Source organism: Mobula birostris, chromosome 2 (assembly GCF_030028105.1).
Source record: "Mobula birostris isolate sMobBir1 chromosome 2, sMobBir1.hap1, whole genome shotgun sequence".
In the NCBI taxonomy this organism is placed as follows: Eukaryota; Metazoa; Chordata; class Chondrichthyes; order Myliobatiformes; family Myliobatidae; genus Mobula; species Mobula birostris.
The window spans coordinates 105,561,011-105,583,784 of record NC_092371.1 but is presented as its reverse complement, the minus strand read 5'-3'; the positions used below and the strand labels follow the sequence as shown (position 1 = coordinate 105,583,784).

The window sequence follows — 22,774 nt, the reverse complement described above, 5'->3', positions numbered from 1 at the left end:
ACATACAGACCTCCCCCCCCCTCCACCCCTAGTCTGTGCCACTTACCGGATGGGGTTCATGTCGGGTCGGCTGGGTTTGGACACAGCCCGCACAAACTTCTCCGCCATCTGGATTCTGAAACCAGACAACAGGCAAGGTCACTGGAGGGGCTGCACGATATTGAGGGGTCATAGGGGTTAGGGGTTAGGGGCAAGTGGAGGGGGAGGGGTCACTGGCTGGGGTTATGGGAGTACATGGGACTGATCGCGGGCTGGGGTTACAGGTTGGTGCAGGCATGTGGGCTGGAGGGTAGTGGTGAGAAGGTGAACAGGTCATGTTTTTGGCGAGGAGGTCACAGGCTGGGGTCACGCGGGGGAGAGGTCGCTGAATGGGGTCAGGCTGGGAGAGGGTGTGGCGGGGTTTCGGGCCGGAGGGGAAGGGGGCTGTGGCAAAGTGAATAGGTCATAATCTTGGGGAGGTGGTCAGAGGGTGGGGTCAAGCAGAGAAGGGGGGGGGGGGTCACAGACTCTGCGGACATCTCCCAGAATACGCTCCCACGCAAACGAGACCTCCCCCCGGGTGCAGCCCCCCACCTCTGGTTGAAGTGCTGCTCGCGGATGTCGGTGCCATTGAGGATCAGGGCGTCCAAGATGTGGATGGAGCTGGTGCGGCGCTGGGCCTTGCCCTGGAACCAGAGCACAGTCACATGGAGAAAATCACCCCTCCCCGCCCATTTCCTCCCACAGTCAATCTGCTGTCCTACCCCTCCACCCCATACCAGTCACCCCCGGACTCCAGAACACACAGTTATCCTGGGGAAGCAGCTCAGTAAGCTGTGTCCCATACCCTCTCACCCACCCCCACCCACATCCTGGCCCTCCCTGTGTCTCCCCTCACCTCTGCTGCCTATCCCACATCTTGGGTTCTTACCCCACCCCATTCCACTCACCACACCCCTCCCCCACCATCCAAACCTCCCTCCTCACAGCCCCTCCACCCTCTGGCCCTCACATCCCCCTCCACCATTTTCAGCCTCCCTCCATTTCCCCTCCCCCTCACCTCCCCCTTCAGCTCCTGGATGATCTCCACCAAGAGCACCGTCTCCCTCGGCAGCTCCGTCCGGAAATTCTCCAGCTTCTTCCACCGCATCGGCTTCTCCCCATCCCACAGGTAGATCTGGGACTTCTGTCCGAGAGAGACCAGAGTCAGACCACTCCCCCCCGGGCACACACCCACCATCCCACTCTTCTCCCAACCTCCCTCACAGACTTCCACCTCCCACAGGGAGAGCTGGAACTTCTGTCCAAGAGAGATTAGAATGAGACTGCCCCCATCCCTCTGCATCTTTCCCCCCTAATCCTCCACCAAGCAATCATAAGACAGAGGGGCAGAATTAGGCCATTCGGACTATCGAGTCTGTTACACCATTCCATCATAGCAGATGTATTACCCCTCTCAACTCCATTCTCCAGCCTTCTCTCCATAACCTCTGACGTCCTGACTAATCAAGAACCTTTCAACCACCACTTTAAATATACCCAATAACTTGGCCTCCGCAGCTGTCCGTGGCAATGAACTCCACAGATTTAAAACCCTCTGGCGAGAGAAATTCCTCCTCCTCTCTGTTCTAAATGGACGTCCCTCTATTCTGAGGGGCTCCAAGACTCACACATTATAGGAAACATACTCTTCACATCCACTCCATCGCCTTTCAATAGTTGATAGATTTCGATGAGATCCCCCCCCGATTCTTCTAAACTCCAAACAGTACACTCCCAAATGCTCCTCATAATTTAACCCTCTCACTCTCGTGAACCGCCTCTGATCACTCTCCAGTGCCAGCACATCTTAGATAAGGAACCCAAGATGGCACATAATACTCCAAGCGTGGTCTGACCAGTGCCTTATAACGCCTCAGCATCACATCCTTGCTTTTATATTCTAGTCCTCTCAAAATAGTCTATGCCTTTATTCCTTCTACCACACTGCATGACCGTACACTTCATGACACCGTATTCCATCTGCCATTTCTCTGCCAATTCCCCCAATCTGCCCAAGTCCATCTGCAGATTCCCTGTTTGCTCAACACTACCCGCCTCTCCACCCACCTGCATCATCTACAAACTTGGCAACAAAGCCATCAATTCTGTCATCCAAATCACTGGCATAGAATGTAAAAAGAAGAGATCCCAACAGTGACCCTTGCGGAACATCACTAGTTACTGGCAGCCAACCAGAAAAGGCCCCCTTTTGCCCGCTCTTTGCCTCCTGCCAGTGAGCCAATCTCCTATCCATGTTAGTATCTTTCCTGTAATATCATGGGCTCTTACCTTATTAAACAGCCTCATGTGTGGCACACCCTCCCACTGGGAAACATCTCACCGTCCCTTAACAGTCTTTGGGTCGAAACCCTGGATCTTCCCCACACCCACCAACACCAAGCATCCTCATCTCTGGTGGCTTGACTATTCCCCCCTTCTCCACAGGATTCCTTCCACCCACAGAGTGACCTCCCCACCTTCCCTGTGCCCAGACTCACCCCCGCTCCCAGCAGGAAGTACTGCTCCCCCCCAGCGACCAGGCAGCGGTAGTTAAGGAGGTGGCTGATCCGGTGGATGGTCTCAGTTGTCAGTGGTGTTGCTCGGTGACCAAAGGTGTCCACCTCACTACCCTGGGAAGGGAGGCAAGACAGCAAGGGTGGCGGGTGGGCAGCAGGAAACGGACAATAGACACCTGAGACCTCCCTACCCTCGTTCCCCATCTTTACCACCCACCCATTTCTCCAGCTTCCTGAACATGCCCTCTCTCCTCCAATCTGCGACAACCACGCCCAGCCACCCAACACCCACCCCACTCTGCACCATTTCTAACCCCCAATATCTCCTCCCCACCACTTACACCACTAACATCCGCTACCCTCCTCTTTCCCCACCACACACCACCCCCAACATCCCCTCCCCTCTTCCCCACCACACACCACCCCCAACATCCCCTCCCCCTCCTCTTTCCCCCACACACCACCCCAACATTCCCTCCCCTCCTCTTTCCCCCACACACCACCCCAACATCCCCTCCCCTCCTTTCCCCCATACACCACCCCAACATCCCCTCCCCTCCTTTCCCCCACACACCACCCCAACATCCCCTCCCCTCCTTTCCCCCACCACACACCACCCCAACATCCCCTCCCCTCCTTTCCCCCACCACACACCACCCCCAACATCCCCTCCCCTCCTTTCCCCCACCACACACCACCCCCAACATCCCCTCCCCTCCTTTCCCCCACCACACACCACCATTCCCTCCCCTCTTCCTTCCCCACACCACCCCCAACATCCGCTACCCCTCCCTATCACTTACACCAACATCCCCTCCCCCTCCTGTTCCCCCACCACACACCACCCCCAACATCCACTACCCCTCTTTTCCCCATTACATACACCACCCCCAACATCCCCTCCCTCCCCCCATCCTTACACCATCCCCAACCCCTACCATTTACATCCCCAACATCGCCCCCTCCTCTGCCCCATCACTGACACCACCAACCCCCTGCCCCTCCCCTCCCCTACCACATATCCCAACATCGCCCTCCACCTTATTGGTTACACCACCCCCAAAATCCCCTCCCCTACCACTGACACCACCCCATCACCCTCCCTTCCACTTCTACCCAAACATTGCCCCTCTCCCCCAAACACTTCTTCCCCTTTCCACTCACTCCACACCTCTCTGCCCCCACCACATCCCCTACATGTTCCCTCCCTCCCCTCCCTCTCACTCAGGCCACCCCTCATATTCCCCCTCCCCATGGCCAACCCACCTGGATGAGCTGCAGGAACCTGGTGCGAGGGTCTGTTGAGCTCGGAGCCACTCGGGCCTTGTCTGGGATCTGGGGGAAGACACTCTTGTCACGGATGGGGGGCGTTGTGAGAGGAGTAGATCAGTGGGGGAGAGGTGGGAGCGGCTGCCGTGTGGGAGGGAAGGTTCACTTTGGAGTGAGGGGTCACTGGGGAGCTGAGGGGGAGACAGGTGTGGGAGTACAGGGTGGAAAGCGAGGGAAGGTTCAGCATTGCTAGAAGAGGAGGGCAAGGGGAGACAGGTGCGGGAGGAAAGGATGAAAAGGTGGCGGGAGGGGGGTGTCACCGGAGAGGGGAGGAGGAACCAGGTGAGCGAGTACAAGGTGTTGGAAGGGGGTTCGGGGAGTGGTTCATCAGGAAGGGGGAGACAGGCAGGTAGGTGGAGGGTAAGTTCGGCATGGAAGGGGAGGGAGGATTCACCGGGGGGAGGCTGCCGCGATCGGTTGTGGGGAGAGGTAGCCGCGGAGACAGGGAGGGGGTTACCGAGGTGACTCACCCCCCACAGGGTCAGGCACTCCTTCCGCAGGTCGGCTTGTCGCAGCTCGTTCAAGTTTCTGTGGGGAGACAAGGGGCCAGTTACTGAGTCTGCCCTGTTGGTCAAACATCCTGCTGCCCCCTGCCCCTACCTGACGATGACTACATCTGCAGGAAATGTACCCAACTTCAGCGCCTGACTGACCAGGTCAAGGAGCTGGATGTGCTCAGAATCATTTGGGAGGATGAGGACATTATAGATGAGACCGTTGGTGAGGTGGTCACACCCAGAGATCAGGCTTTGGAGGGTTGATGGGCAGCCATCAGGAGAGGCAAGGGGATTAAGAAGTCAGCGCAGGGTTTCCCTGTGGACATATTCCTCAGCAACAAGTACCACTGGTGGAGGGAGGGGTGGTAATTACGGCAGCAGCAGCCGGGCTGGTGGCCCTGTGGCTGGCTGTGAGGCTCGACAGGGAAGGGTAAAGTCAGTCAGTGCAGTAGTTATAGGGGGCTTGATAGTCAGGGAGACAGGAAGGAGATTCTGTGGCCGCAAAAGAGATTCAAGGTTGGTGTGTTGCCTCTTGGATACGAGTGTCCAGGATGCATCGAACCGCCTGCAGGATATTCTCAAGGGGGAGGGTGAACAGCCAGAGGTTGTGGTGTATATTGGCATAACATAAGCAACATGACACAAGCACAGAAAAAGGGGAAGAGGTCCTATGCAGTGAGCATATAGAATTAGGAAAGATGCTGAAGAGAAGGACCTCTTTGAGGTTGTAATCTGCAGATTACTCTCAGTGCCACAGGCTAGTGCAGGTAGGAATGGGGTGATAGCACAGAAGGATGAGTGGCCGAGGAGATGGTGCAGAGGACAGGGTTTCAAATTGTTGGACTACTGGGACCTTCTCTGGGCAAGGGGTGACCTGTGCATCTGGACTGGAGGGGAACCGATATCCTGGTGAGGAGGTTTGCTGGTGCTGCTCGGGAGAGTTTAAACTGGTTTTGCAGGGGGCTGGGAACCAGAGCACCAGGTCAGTAAGTGGAGGATCAGACCGGAAGGTATATGTCAAGGGAAAGTACTGAAAGGTAAAAAATCAAAATAACAGGTATGGTGGGTTGGATAGTTTGAGATGTGTATATTTTAATACTTCGAGTATTATAGGTAACAGAGCATGGATCAGTACATGAAACTAACATGTCGTAACCAATCCCAAAACTTGCTTGAGAGAGGGGCAGGAATGTACCAGGTTTTTGGAGTTTTAGAGAAGATAAAGAAGTAAAAGGGAGGGGTGTGAAGTTGCACTACTAATTAAGGACAATATCCCCAGCTGCACCCAGGATAGACATGATGGAGGGTCCAGACACAGAGTCTATTTGGGTAGAACTCAGGAATAGGAAGGGAGAAATCACACTGATGGGATTGTACCTCAAACCCCTCAACAGCCACTGGGGCACTGAGGAACAGATACATAATTCGAGTAAGGAAATGTGTAATAATAATAGAATTGCTGTCATGAGGTTTCCAACTTCCCTAATTTAAACACGGACCTTCTTAGTGCAAGGGGTTCAGATGGGGCAGAATTTGTTAAGTATCTAGGAGAGTTTCTTACATCAAAATGTAGATGGTTCAACGAGAGGAGGGGCTGTACTGGACCTGGCGTTGGGTAATGAGCCTGGCCAGGTGACTGACCTTTCAGTGGGTGAGCAGTTGGGGAACAGTGAAAATAACTCCTGAACTTTCAGGATCGGTACAGATAAGGATAGGTATGGTCCTAGTCTGAGAGTTTTAAACTGGAAGAGGGCAAATTACAAGAGCATTAGGCAGGAGCTAAGTCAACAGGGAACACTATTTTTTCTGTCAAGTCCACATCAGACATGTGGAGGGTGCTTAAAGATCAATTGCACAGAATATGAAAAGGTATTCACATTAGAAGGGAGGACAGGGATAGAAAGATAAGAGAATCATGGATGTCCAGAGTGGCGATAAATTTAGTCAAGAAGAAAAATGAAAAGTGTGTAAAGCTTCAGGAGTTAGGAGCAAATGGAACACACGAGGAGTATAAAGAAGCCAGGAAAGAACTGGAGAAGGGAATTAGGAAAGCCAGGAGGAGCCATGAAAAGTCCTTGGGAAGTTGGATTAAAGTGAATCCCAAGGCATTCTACACATACATCATAAGCAAGAGGATAACTAGGGAGAAGGTAGGACAACTGAAGGATAAAGGGGGAACATTTGCTTGGATGCAGAGAAATGGAGATGGAGCTTAACCCAGATAAATGTGAGACATTACACCTTGGTAGGGCAAAAGCAAGGAGACAGTACACTGTTAACAGTGCTGCTGAGCAAAGAGATCTTGGGATCCAAGATCATTGCTCTAGAAAGTGGCTACACACATCGTTACGGTGATTAAAAAGGCTTATGGAATGTTTGCTTTTATTAGTCAAGGTCTTGAGTTCAAAAGTCATAAGCTTCTGTTACAAAACTTTGTAAAACTCTGGTGGGGCCACATCTAGAGTATTGCATACAGTTCTGGTCACCCCCACTATAGAAAGGATGTTGAGGCTTTGGAGAGGCCGTAGAAGAGGTTTACCAGGATGTTGCCTGGTTTAGAGGGCATGTGCTATCACGACGCTAGATAAACTTGGGCTGTTTTCTCTGGAGTAGGGCTGGCTCAGGGGTGATCTGATAAAGGTTTATAAAATTATGAGGCATAGACAGAGTAGACAGGGAGTGCAAATGCAAAGAGACTGGGACCAACTCCAACAGATGGCTGGGTAACCATTGTCTCCATATACCCCCATCTCCACAACCCCCATCAGGGAATAAATACTGATACTGTCTCCATACTCCCCCTCCCTTCAATTGGGTGGTAAACACCTTCTTCATATCCTCCCCATTGGGGGGAGGAGGAAGAGGGATCGACATCATATCCAAACCTCCCCCCATCAAGGGGTAATCACCATCTCCATATCCCATGGGTGGGCTGAAAGAGGTCATGCCCTGTCCCCGACCAACACTTCCCAAGCTAAAGAAACCCACCGAACACCAGGGTCCTAACAGTAGCCCCAGTCCCAGCACCGGCGATCACCAGGAACCCACAGAGACACGAGGGAAAGGGGCAGAGACTGTGGAGGGGTCAGAGACATAACGGAACAGTTTGGAGGCTGCGGGGGTCAGAGACTTGTTGGGCTGTTGGGGGGGGGCAGGGGGAGTCAGGGAGAGAGCGCACCATACTCACGGATCACGAATGAAGGCATGAATTTTAGCCAAAGCCTTGACCTGGAGCACAGCGTGGCTGGAAGAGAAAGGGTCAGAGAGTCAATCACAGCGGGATCAGAGCCACGGTCCGTGTCGGGGGTTTGTGTCCGGTGTATTTGTCGGTAAAGAGCATCGGCTGAAGGGGTGCAGAGGATCTGGGGTAAGTGGTTTGGGAGCAGGCAGGTCAGAGGGTGGGGGTGGGTTTGGAGGTCCAGATGGGGCGGGGAGCCACTCACCTCTGGTTGGAGGTGCACAGGTACTGGGAGAAGGGCTGGTGGGCTTTGAGGACAGTGAGCGGCACGAGGGAGGTGACATCCTGGTCTGAGCCCCGCAACTGATTGAGCTTCACGTTGACAGCGAAAAGGTACTCACGCACCGCGTCTGTACCCTCCCGCAGAGATCGGCACACGACGTACCTGTGGCAAGAGTGAGAGAGAAAAAACATCTGACAGCGGAACACATAACCCCACAACCCTTCACCATCCTCCAGCAGAGACTGGGACACCACGTATCAGGGGGAGGGGGGAGGAGAAGTGGGAAGGGGTGAAGGAGAGAATCTGACCACATTCAGCCCTCACTCCTCTCTCATGACCCTCTTGCGGGGACCAACACACCACAGACCTGGGGAGTGAGGAACCAACTGACTGCAGAATACCACCCCTCCCCTCCCTCCATCTCATTTCCACCTGCCTCCCTCAAGCCGAACCACATGGGCCGTCACTGGGACGGAGTGGTGTCGCTCAGTGGCACAGGACGGAAGTGACACTGACCGCTCAGAGTTGGCCGGACGGCTAGTGATGGGTTTGAACAGCGACACCCTCTCGAAGCAGAGGAAAAGGAGGTAGATGAGCCCAGCGCTGAACGGTGTGAACAGGTCAAAGGTCTTGCACACAAAGTGTCCGCCTGTGGAGGAAGGTGAGAAATGAACCCTGAACTTTACGCTCACCCCTGGTCCTGCTCATCAACATCACACAACAAATAATGACCCATGCAGTGGCTGCAGTGGGCAGCACAGCACCCACCCAAAACACCAACCCGTAACCTCCCACTCCCCGTATTACACCAGGATCTGCAGTGAGAGACAGACCCTCACTGAGACATGCCCCATCATATTTATAGACATCTCTATTACCCCTCCCGTCTCTCCCCCGGACCTACACAGACCACATTCCCAAATCTTTGTGCTCCTCTCCACTATCGTCTCTACCCTAGACTACCTGCATGTACCCATGCAGACAATGCCTCTGCATGCTGCTCCAACCTATACGGGCTACAGTGCTTCCACCCGGCCCCCACATCAGCACACACCTGCATGGACCACGCTGTTTATCCCCTCCCCTATACCTGTACATATCTGCACCGATCACACTGTTTATCCCCTCCCCTATACCAGTACGTACCTATACAGGTCACTGTTTATCCCCTCCCCTATACCTGTACGTATCTACACAGATCACACTGTTTCTCCCCTCCCCTATACCTGTACGTATCTACACAGATCACACTGTTTATCCACTCCCCGATACCTGTACGTACCTATGCAGATCACTGTTCATCCCCTGTGCTATACCTGTAAATATCTACACAGATCGCACTGTTTATCCCCTCCCCTATACCTGTACATATCTACACAGGTCACACTGTTTATCCCCTCCCCTATACCTGTACCTATCTACACAGATCACACTGTTTATCCTCTCCCCTATACCTGTACGCATCTACACAGATCACACCGTTTACCTCTCCCCTATACCTGCACGTAACTACACAGATCACACTGTTTACCTCTACCCTATAACTGTACGGATCTACACAGATTACACTGTTTATCCTATCCCCTATACCTGTACGTACCTACACAGATCACACTGTTCATCCCCTGTGCTATACCTGTAAATATCTACACAGATCGCACTGTTTATCCCCTCCCCTATACCTGTACATATCTACACAGGTCACACTGTTTATCCCCTCCCCTATACCTGTACCTATCTACACAGATCACACTGTTTATCCTCTCCCCTATACCTGTACGCATCTACACAGATCACACCGTTTACCTCTCCCCTATACCTGCACGTAACTACACAGATCACACTGTTTACCTCTCCCCTATAAGTGTACGGATCTACACAGATTACACTGTTTATCCTATCCCCTATACCTGTACGTACCTACACAGATCACACTGTTTATCCCCTCCCCTATACCTGTACGTATCTACACAGATCACACTGTTTATCCCCTCCCCAAAACCTGTACAAATCTACAAAGATCACACTGTTTATCCCCTCCCCTATACCTGTATGTATCTACACAGATCACACTGTTTATCCCCTCCCCTATACCTGCACCTACCTACACAGATCACACTGTTTACCTCTCCCCTACACCTGTACGTATCTACACAGATCACAGTTTATCCCCTCCCCTATACCTGTACGTATCTACACAGATCACACTGTTTATCCCCTCCCCTATACCTGTACATATCTACACAGATCACTGTTCATCCCCTGCGCTATACCTGTAAATATCTACACAGATCACACTGTTTATCCCCTCCCCTATACCTGTACCTGTCTACACAGATCACACTGTTTATCCCCTACCCTATACCTGTACGTATCAGCACCGATCACACTGTTTATCCCCACCCCTATACCTGTACTTAGCTATACAGATCACTGTTTATCCCCTCGCCTATGCCTGTACATATCTACAAAGATCACACTGTTTACCCTCTCCTCTATACCTTTACGTATCTACACAGATCACACTGTTTATCCCCTCCCCTATACCTGCAGGTATCTACACAGATCACACTGTTTATCCTCTCCCCTATACCTATATGTACCTACACAGATCACACTGTTTATCCCCTCCCCTATACCTGTACGTATCTACACAGATCACACTGTTTATCCCCTCCCCAAAACCTGTACAAATCTACAAAGATCACACTGTTTATCCCCTCCCCTATCCCTGTATGTATCTACACAGATCACACTGTTTATCCCCTCCCCTATACCTGCACCTACCTACACAGATCACACTGTTTACCTCTCCCCTACACCTGTACGTATCTACACAGATCACACTGTTTATCCCCTCCCCTATACCTGTACGTATCTACACAGATCACACTGTTTATCCCCTCCCCTATACCTGTACATATCTACACAGATCACTGTTCATCCCCTGCGCTATACCTGTAAATATCTACACAGATCACACTGTTTATCCCCTCCCCTATACCTGTACCTGTCTACACAGATCACACTGTTTATCCCCTACCCTATACCTGTACGTATCAGCACCGATCACACTGTTTATCCCCACCCCTATACCTGTACTTAGCTATACAGATCACTGTTTATCCCCTCGCCTATGCCTGTACATATCTACAAAGATCACACTGTTTACCCTCTCCTCTATACCTTTACGTATCTACACAGATCACACTGTTTATCCCCTCCCCTATACCTGCAGGTATCTACACAGGTCACACTGTTTATCCTCTCCACTATACCTATATGTACCTACACAGATCACACTATTTATCCCCTCCCCTATACCTGTACGTATCTACACAGATCACACTGTTTATCCTCTCCCCTATACCTGTACGTATCTACACAGATCACACTGTTTATCCTCTCCCCTATACCTGTAAGTACCTACACAGATCACACTCTTTATCCCCTCCCCTATACCTGTACGTACCTATACAGATCACACTGTTTATCCCTTCCGCTAAACCTGTACGTATCTACACAGAACACACTGTTTATCCTCTCCCCTACAGCTGTACGTATCTACACAGATCACAGTTTACCTCTTCCATTTATCTGTATGCATCTACACAAATCACACTGTTTACCTCTCCCCTATATCTGCACGTATCTACACAGATCACACTGTTTATCCCCTCCCCTATACCTGTACGTACCTACACAAATCACACTGTTTATCCTGTCCCCTATACCTATATGTACCTGCACAGATCACAGTTTACCTCTCCCCTATACCTGTACGTACCTACACAGATCACACTGTTTACCTCTCCCCTATACCTGTAAGTATCTACGCAGATCGCAATGTTTATCCCTTCCCCTATACCTGTACACATCTACACAGATCACACTGTTTATCTCTCCCCTATATCTGTACCTATCTACACAGATCAAACTGTTTCCTTCTCCCCGATATCTGCACGTATCTACACACATCACACTATTTATCCCCTCCCCTATACCTCTACGTATCTCCACAGATCACAGTTAACCTCTCCCCTATACCTGTACATATCTACACAGATCACACTGTTTATCCCCTCCCCTATACCTGTACGTACGTATACAGATCACTGTTCATCCCCTGCGCTATGCCTATACATATCTACACAGATCACAGTTTATCCCCTCACCTATACCTGTACGTTCCTACACAGATCACACTGTTTATCCTCTCCCTTATACCTGTACGTATCTACACAGATCACACTGTTTATCCCCTCCCCATACCTGTACGTATCTACACCAATCACACTGTTTATCCCCTCCCCTATACCTGTACGAACCTACACAGATCACACTATTTATACACTCCCCTATACCTGTACGTACCTACACAGATCACACTGTTTATCCCCTCCCCTATACCTGTACGTACCTACACAGATCAGTTTACCTCTCCCCTATACCTGTATGTACCTACACAGATCACACTGTTTACCTCTCCCCTATACCTGTAAGTATCTGCACAGATCACACTGTGTATCCTCTCCCCTATACCTGTACGTATCTGCACCGATCACACTGTTTATCCCCTCCCCTATACCTGCACATACCTTTACAGATCACTCTTCATCCCCTGCGCTATACCTGTAAATATCTACACGGATCACACGGTTTATCCTCTCCCCTAGACCTGCACGTATCTACACAGATAACAGTGTTTATCCCCTCCCCTATACCTGTACGTACCTACACAGATCACACTGTTTATCCCCTCCCCTATACCTGTATGTATCTACACAGATCACACTGTTTACCCCCTCCCCTATACCTGCACATACCTACACAGATCACAGTTTATCCCCTCCCCTATAACTGTACATACCTACACAGATCACACTGTTTATCCCCTCCCCTATACCTGTACGTATCTACACAGATCACACTGTTTATCCTCTCCCCTATACCTGTACGTATCAACACAGATTACACTGTTTATCCTCTCCCCTATACCTGTACGTCTCTACACAGATCACACTGTTTATCCTCTCCCCTATACCTGTTCGTACCTACACTCATCACACTGTTTATCCTCTCCCCTATATCTGCACGTATCTACACAGATCACACTGTTTATACCCTCCCCTATACCTGTACGTATCTACACAGATCACACTGTTTATCCTCTCCCCTATACCTGTACGTATCTACACAGATCACACTGTTTATCCTCTCCCCTATACCTGTACGTACCTACACAGAACACACTGTTTATCTTCTCCCCTATACCTGTACGTATCTACACAGATCACACTGTTTATCCCCTCCCCTATATCTGTACGTACCTACACAAATCACACTGTTTACCTCTCCACTATACCTGTACATATCTACAGAGATCACACTTTTTATCCCCTCCCCATACCTCTACATATCTACACAAATCACACTGTTTATCCCTTTCCCTATACCTGTACGTATCTACACAGATCACACTCTTTATCCCCTCCCCTATACCTGTACGTACCTATACAGATCACACTGTTTATCCCTTCCGCTAAACCTGTACGTATCTACACAGAACACACTGTTTATCCTCTCCCCTATAGCTATACGTATCTACACAGATCACAGTTTACCTCTTCCATTTATCTGTATGCATCTACACAAATCACACTGTTTACCTCTCCCCTATATCTGCACGTATCTACACAGATCACACTGTTTATCCCCTCCCCTATACCTGTACGTACCTACACAAATCACACTGTTTATCCTGTCCCCTATACCTATACGTACCTGCACAGATCACAGTTTACCTCTCCCCTATACCTGTACGTACCTACACAGATCACACTGTTTACCTCTCCCCTATACCTGTAAGTATCTACGCAGATCGCAATGTTTATCCCTTCCCCTATACCTGTACACATCTACACAGATCACACTGTTTATCTCTCCCCTATATCTGTACCTATCTACACAGATCAAACTGTTTCCTTCTCCCCTATATCTGCACGTATCTACACACATCACACTATTTATCCCCTCCCCTATACCTCTACGTATCTCCACAGATCACAGTTAACCTCTCCCCTATACCTGTACATATCTACACAGATCACACTGTTTATCCCCTCCCCTATACCTGTACGTACGTATACAGATCACTGTTCATCCCCTGCGCTATGCCTATACATATCTACACAGATCACAGTTTATCCCCTCACCTATACCTGTACGTTCCTACACAGATCACACTGTTTATCCTCTCCCTTATACCTGTACGTATCTACACAGATCACACTGTTTATCCCCTCCCCATACCTGTACGTATCTACACCAATCACACTGTTTATCCCCTCCCCCATACCTGTACGAACCTACACAGATCACACTATTTATACCCTCCCCTATACCTGTACGTACCTACACAGATCACACTGTTTACCTCTCCCCTATACCTGTACGTATCTGCACCGATCACACTGTTTATCCCCTCCCCTATACCTGCACATACCTTTACAGATCACTCTTCATCCCCTGCGCTATTCCTGTAAATATCTACACGGATCACACGGTTTATCCTCTCCCCTAGACCTGCACGTATCTACACAGATAACAGTGTTTATCCCCTCCCCTATACCTGTACGTACCTACACAGATCACACTGTTTATCCCCTCCCCTATACCTGTATGTATCTACACAGATCACACTGTTTACCCCCTCCCCTATACCTGCACATACCTACACAGATCACAGTTTATCCCCTCCCTTATAACTGTACATACCTACACAGATCACACTGTTTATCCCCTCCCCTATACCTGTACGTATCTACACAGATCACACTGTTTATCCTCTCCCCTATACCTGTACGTATCAACACAGATTACACTGTTTATCCTCTCCCCTATACCTGTACGTCTCTACACAGATCACACTGTTTATCCTCTCCCCTATACCTGTTCGTACCTACACTCATCACACTGTTTATCCTCTCCCCTATATCTGCACGTATCTACACAGATCACACTGTTTATACCCTCCCCTATACCTGTACGTATCTACACAGATCACACTGTTTATCCTCTCCCCTATACCTGTACGTATCTACACAGATCACACTGTTTATCCTCTCCCCTATACCTGTACGTACCTACACAGAACACACTGTTTATCTTCTCCCCTATACCTGTACGTATCTACACAGATCACACTGTTTATCCCCTCCCCTATATCTGTACGTACCTACACAAATCACACTGTTTACCTCTCCACTATACCTGTACATATCTACAGAGATCACACTTTTTATCCCCTCCCCATACCTCTACATATCTACACAAATCACACTGTTTATCCCTTTCCCTATACCTGTACGTATCTACACAGATCACACTCTTTATCCCCTCCCCTATACCTGTACGTACCTATACAGATCACACTGTTTATCCCTTCCGCTAAACCTGTACGTATCTACACAGAACACACTGTTTATCCTCTCCCCTATAGCTATACGTATCTACACAGATCACAGTTTACCTCTTCCATTTATCTGTATGCATCTACACAAATCACACTGTTTACCTCTCCCCTATATCTGCACGTATCTACACAGATCACACTGTTTATCCCCTCCCCTATACCTGTACGTACCTACACAAATCACACTGTTTATCCTGTCCCCTATACCTATACGTACCTGCACAGATCACAGTTTACCTCTCCCCTATACCTGTACGTACCTACACAGATCACACTGTTTACCTCTCCCCTATACCTGTAAGTATCTACGCAGATCGCAATGTTTATCCCTTCCCCTATACCTCTACGTATCTCCACAGATCACAGTTAACCTCTCCCCTATACCTGTACATATCTACACAGATCACACTGTTTATCCCCTCCCCTATACCTGTACGTACGTATACAGATCACTGTTCATCCCCTGCGCTATGCCTATACATATCTACACAGATCACAGTTTATCCCCTCACCTATACCTGTACGTTCCTACACAGATCACACTGTTTATCCTCTCCCTTATACCTGTACGTATCTACACAGATCACACTGTTTATCCCCTCCCCATACCTGTACGTATCTACACCAATCACACTGTTTATCCCCTCCCCCATACCTGTACGAACCTACACAGATCACACTATTTATACCCTCCCCTATACCTGTACGTACCTACACAGATCACACTGTTTATCCCCTCCCCTATACCTGTACGTACCTACACAGATCAGTTTACCTCTCCCCTATACCTGTAAGTATCTGCACAGATCACACTGTGTATCCTCTCCCCTATACCTGTACGTATCTGCACCGATCACACTGTTTATCCCCTCCCCTATACCTGCACATACCTTTACAGATCACTCTTCATCCCCTGCGCTATACCTGTAAATATCTACACGGATCACACGGTTTATCCTCTCCCCTAGACCTGCACGTATCTACACAGATAACAGTGTTTATCCCCTCCCCTATACCTGTACGTACCTACACAGATCACACTGTTTATCCCCTCCCCTATACCTGTATGTATCTACACAGATCACACTGTTTACCCCCTCCCCTATACCTGCACATACCTACACAGATCACAGTTTATCCCCTCCCCTATAACTGTACATACCTACACAGATCACACTGTTTATCCCCTCCCCTATACCTGTACGTATCTACACAGATCACACTGTTTATCCTCTCCCCTATACCTGTACGTATCAACACAGATTACACTGTTTATCCTCTCCCCTATACCTGTACGTCTCTACACAGATCACACTGTTTATCCTCTCCCCTATATCTGCACGTATCTACACAGATCACACTGTTTATACCCTCCCCTATACCTGTACGTACCTACACAAATCACACTGTTTATCCTGTCCCCTATACCTGTACGTACCTGCACAGATCACAGTTTACCTCTGCCCTATACCTGTAGGTACCTACACAGATCACACTGTTTACCTCTCCCCTATACCTGCACATATCTACACAGATCACACTGTTTATCCCCTCCCCTATACCTCTACGTACCTACACAGATCACACTGTTTATCCGCTCCCCTATACCTGTACGTATCTACACATAGCACACTGTTTATCCCCTCCCCTATACCTGTACGTACCTGCACAGATCACACTGTTTATACCCTCCCCTATACCTGTACGTACCTACACAGATCACAGTTTACCTCTCCCCTATACCTGTACGTACCTACACAGATCGCAATGTTTATCAATTCCCCTATACCTGTACACATCTACACAGATCACACTGTTTACCTCTCCCCTACACCTGTACATATCTGCACCGATCACACTGTTTATCCCCTCACCTATACCTGTACGTACCTACATTGATCACACTGTGTATCCTCTCCCTTATAACTGTACGTATCTACACAGATCACACTGTTTATCCCCTCCCCTATACCTGTAGGTATCTACACATATCACACTGTTTATTCCCTACCCTATACCTGCACATACCTACACAGATCACAGTTTATCCCCTCCCCTATACCTGTACGTATCTACACAGATCACACTGTTTATCCTCTCCCCTATACCTGTACGTATCAACACAAATTACACTGTTTATCCTCTCCCCTATACCTGTACGTATCTACACATAGCACACTGTTTATCCTCTCCCCTATACCTGTACGTACCTACACAGATCAGTTTACCTCTCCCCTATACCTGTAAGTATCTACGCAGATCACACTGTTTATCCTCTCCCCTATACCTGTACGTACCTACACAGATCGCAATGTTTATCCCTTCCCCTATAGCTGTACACATCTACACAGATCACACTGTTTATCTCTCCCCTATATCTGTACCTATCTGCACAGATCACACTGTTTACTTCTCCCCTATATCTGCACGTATCTACACACATCACACTATTTATCCGCTCCCCGATACCTCTACGTATCTCCACAGATCACACAGTTAACCTCTTCCCTATACCTGTACATATCTACACAGATCACAGTTTACCCTCTCCCCTATACCTGTACGTATCTACACAGATCACAGTTTATCCCCTCCCCTGTAACTGTACATACCTACACAGATCACACTGTTTATCCCCAACCCTATCCCTGTACGTATCTGCACCGATCACACTGTTTATCCCCTCCACTATACCTGTACATATCTACACAGATCACACTGTTTATCCCCTCCCCTATACCTGTACGTACCTATACAGATCACTGTTCATCCCCTGCGCTATACCTGTAAATATCTACACAGATCACACTGTTTATCCCCTCCCCTATACCTGTACCTGTCTACACAGATCACACTGTTTATCCTCTCCCCTCTACCTGTACGTATCTACACAGATAACACTGTTTATCCCCTACCCTATACCTGTACGTATCAGCACCGATCACACTGTTTATCCCCACCCCTATACCTGTACTTAGCTATACAGATCACTGTTTATCCCCTCGCCTATGCCTGTACATATCTACACAGATCACACTGTTTACCCTCTCCTCTATACCTGTACGTATCTACACAGATCACACTGTTTATCCTCTCCCCTATACCTGTTCGTACCTACACTGATCACACTGTTTATCCTCTCCCCTATACCTGTTCGTACCTACACAGATCACATTGTTTATCCCCTCCCCTATACCTGTACGTACCTACACAGAACACACTGTTTATCCCCTCCCCTATACCTGTATGTATCTACACAGATCAGTGTTTACACCCTCCCCTATACCTGTACGTATCTACACAGATCACAGTTTATCCCCTCCCCTATACCTGCACGTACCTACACAGATCACACTGTTTACCTCTCCCCTATACCTGTACGTATCTACACAGATCACACTGTTTATCCCCTCCCCTATACCTGTACCTGTCTACACAGATCACACTGTTTATCCTCTCCCCTCTACCTGTACGTATCTACACAGATAACACTGTTTATCCCCTACCCTATACCTGTACGTATCAGCACCGATCACACTGTTTATCCCCACCCCTATACCTGTACTTAGCTATACAGATCACTGTTTATCCCCTCGCCTATGCCTGTACATATCTACACAGATCACACTGTTTACCCTCTCCTCTATACCTGTACGTATCTACACAGATCACACTGTTTATCCTGTCCCCTATACCTGTACGTACCTGCACAGATCACAGTTTACCTCTGCCCTATACCTGTAGGTACCTACACAGATCACACTGTTTACCTCTCCCCTATACCTGCACATATCTACACAGATCACACTGTTTATCCCCTCCCCTATACCTCTACGTACCTACACAGATCACACTGTTTATCCCCTCCCCTATACCTGTACGTATCTACACATAGCACACTGTTTATCCCCTCCCCTATACCTGTACGTACCTGCACAGATCACACTGTTTATACCCTCCCCTATACCTGTACGTACCTACACAGATCACAGTTTACCTCTCCCCTATACCTGTACGTACCTACACAGATCGCAATGTTTATCCCTTCCCCTATACCTGTACACATCTACACGGATCACACTGTTTACCTCTCCCCTACACCTGTACATATCTGCACCGATCACACTGTTTATCCCCTCACCTATACCTGTACGTACCTACATTGATCACACTGTGTATCCTCTCCCTTATAACTGTACGTATCTACACAGATCACACTGTTTATCCCCTCCCCTATACCTGTAGGTATCTACACATATCACACTGTTTATTCCCTACCCTATACCTGCACATACCTACACAGATCACAGTTTATCCCCTCCCCTATACCTGTACGTATCTACACAGATCACACTGTTTATCCTCTCCCCTATAACTGTACGTATCAACACAAATTACACTGTTTATCCTCTCCCCTATACCTGTACGTATCTACATATAGCACACTGTTTATCCTCTCCCCTATACCTGTACGTACCTGCACAGATCACACTGTTTAAACCCTCCCCTATACCTGTACGTACCTACACAGATCACAGTTTACCTCTCCCCTATACCTGTACGTACCTACACAGATCGCAATGTTTATCCCTTCCCCTATACCTGTACACATCTACACAGATCACACTGTTTACCTCTCCCCTACACCTGTACATATCTGCACCGATCACACTGTTTATCCCCTCACCTATACCTGTACGTACCTACATTGATCACACTGTGTATCCTCTCCCTTATAACTGTACGTATCTACACAGATCACACTGTTTATCCCCTCCCCTATACCTGTAGGTATCTACACATATCACACTGTTTATTCCCTACCCTATACCTGAACATACCTACACAGATCACAGTTTATCCCCTCCCCTATACCTGTACGTATCTACACAGATCACACTGTTTATCCTCTCCCCTATACCTGTACGTATCAACACAAATTACACTGTTTATCCTCTCCCCTATACCTGTACGTATCTACACATAGCACACTGTTTATCCTCTCCCCTATACCTGTACGTACCTACACAGATCACAGTTTACCTCTCCCCTATACCTGTAAGTATCTACGCAGATCACACTGTTTATCCTCTCCCCTATACCTGTACGTACCTACACAGATCGCAATGTTTATCCCTTCCCCTATAGCTGTACACATCTACACAGATCACACTGTTTATCTCTCCCCTATATCTGTACCTATCTACACAGATCACACTGTTTACTTCTCCCCTATATCTGCACGTATCTACACACATCACACTATTTATCCCCTCCCCTATACCTCTACGTATCTCCACAGATCACACAGTTAACCTCTTCCCTATACCTGTACATATCTACACAGATCACAGTTTACCCTCTCCCCTATACCTGTACGTATCTACACAGATCACAGTTTATCCCCTCCCCTATAACTGTACATTACCTACACAGATCACACTGTTTATCCCCAACCCTATCCCTGTACGTATCTGCACCGATCACACTGTTTATCCCCTCCACTATACCTGTACATATCTACACAGATCACACTGTTTATCCCCTCCCCTATACCTGTACGTACCTATACAGATCACTGTTCATCCCCTGCGCTATACCTGTAAATATCTACACAGATCACACTGTTTATCCCCTCCCCTATACCTGTACCTGTCTACACAGATCACACTGTTTATCCTCTCCCCTCTACCTGTACGTATCTACACAGATAACACTGTTTATCCCCTACCCTATACCTGTACGTATCAGCACCGATCACACTGTTTATCCCCACCCCTATACCTGTACTTAGCTATACAGATCACTGTTTATCCCCTCGCCTATGCCTGTACATATCTACACAGATCACACTGTTTACCCTCTCCTCTATACCTGTACGTATCTACACAGATCACACTGTTTATCCTCTCCCCTATACCTGTTCGTACCTACACTGATCACACTGTTTATCCTCTCCCCTATACCTGTTCGTACCTACACAGATCACATTGTTTATCCCCTCCCCTATACCTGTACGTACCTACACAGAACACACTGTTTATCCCCTCCCCTATACCTGTATGTATCTACACAGATCAGTGTTTACACCCTCCCCTATACCTGTACGTATCTACACAGATCACACTGTTTATCCCCTCCCCTATACCTGCACGTACCTACACAGATCACACTGTTTACCTCTCCCCTATACCTGTACGTATCTGCACCGATCACACTGTTTATCCCCTCCCCTATACCTGCACATACCTTTACAGATCACTCTTCATCCCCTGCGCTATACCTGTAAATATCTACACGGATCACACGGTTTATCCTCTCCCCTAGACCTGCACGTATCTACACAGATAACAGTGTTTATCCCCTCCCCTATACCTGTACGTACCTACACAGATCACACTGTTTATCCCCTCCCCTATACCTGTATGTATCTACACAGATCACACTGTTTACCCCCTCCCCTATACCTGCACATACCTACACAGATCACAGTTTATCCCCTCCCCTATAACTGTACATACCTACACAGATCACACTGTTTATCCCCTCCCCTATACCTGTACGTATCTACACAGATCACACTGTTTATCCTCTCCCCTATACCTGTACGTATCAACACAGATCACACTCTTTATCTCCTCCCCTATACCTGTACGTACCTATACAGATCACACTGTTTATCCCTTCCGCTAAACCTGTACGTATCTACACAGAACACACTGTTTATCCTCTCCCCTATAGCTGTACGTATCTGCACAGATCAGTTTACCTCTTCCATATATCTGTATGCATCTACACAAATCACACTGTTTACCTCTCCCCTATATCTGCACGTATCTACACAGATCACACTGTTTATACCCTCCCCTATACCTGTACGTACCTAGACAAATCACACTGTTTATCCTGTCCCCTATACCTGTACATACCTACACAGATCACACTGTTTATCCCCTCCCCTATACCTGTACGTATCTACACAGATCACACTGTTTATCCTCTCCCCTATACCTGTACGTATCTACACAGATTACACTGTTTATCCTCTCCCCTATACCTGTAAGTATCTACACAGATCACACTGTTTATCCTCTCCCCTATACCTGTACGTACCTACACAAATCACACTGTTTATCCTGTCCCCTATACCTGTACGTACCTGCACAGATCACAGTTTACCTCTCCCCTATACCTGTATGTACCTACACAGATCACACTGTTTACCTCTCCCCTATACCTGTAAGTATCTACGCAGATCACACTGTTTATCTCTCCCCTATATCTGTACCTATCTACACAGATCACATTGTTTACTTCTCCCCTATATCTGCACGTATCTACACACATCACACTATTTATCCCCTCCCCTATACCTCTACGTATCTCCACAGATCACACTGTTTATCCTCTCCCCTCTACCTGTACGCAGCTACACAGATAACACTGTTTATCCCCTCGCCTATGCCTGTACATATC

The 22,774-nt window shown here is 48.3% G+C and overlaps 1 protein-coding gene across 1 annotated transcript in view; it reads right to left on the bottom strand.

Moving 5' to 3' along the window:
• cmtr1 (cap methyltransferase 1) overlaps nt 1-22,774 on the bottom strand; it is a 91,161-nt gene that overhangs the window by 8,920 nt on the left and 59,467 nt on the right. Inside the window, exons 11-19 of the mRNA XM_072245972.1 lie at nt 8,341-8,473; nt 7,807-7,986; nt 7,551-7,607; nt 4,337-4,394; nt 3,804-3,872; nt 2,520-2,651; nt 1,040-1,165; nt 574-665; nt 47-115 (exon numbers count right to left, since the gene is read on the bottom strand). Of these exons, the coding sequence (XP_072102073.1) occupies nt 47-115; nt 574-665; nt 1,040-1,165; nt 2,520-2,651; nt 3,804-3,872; nt 4,337-4,394; nt 7,551-7,607; nt 7,807-7,986; nt 8,341-8,473 (916 nt within the window). The remainder of the gene's footprint in view (nt 1-46; nt 116-573; nt 666-1,039; nt 1,166-2,519; nt 2,652-3,803; nt 3,873-4,336; nt 4,395-7,550; nt 7,608-7,806; nt 7,987-8,340; nt 8,474-22,774) is intronic.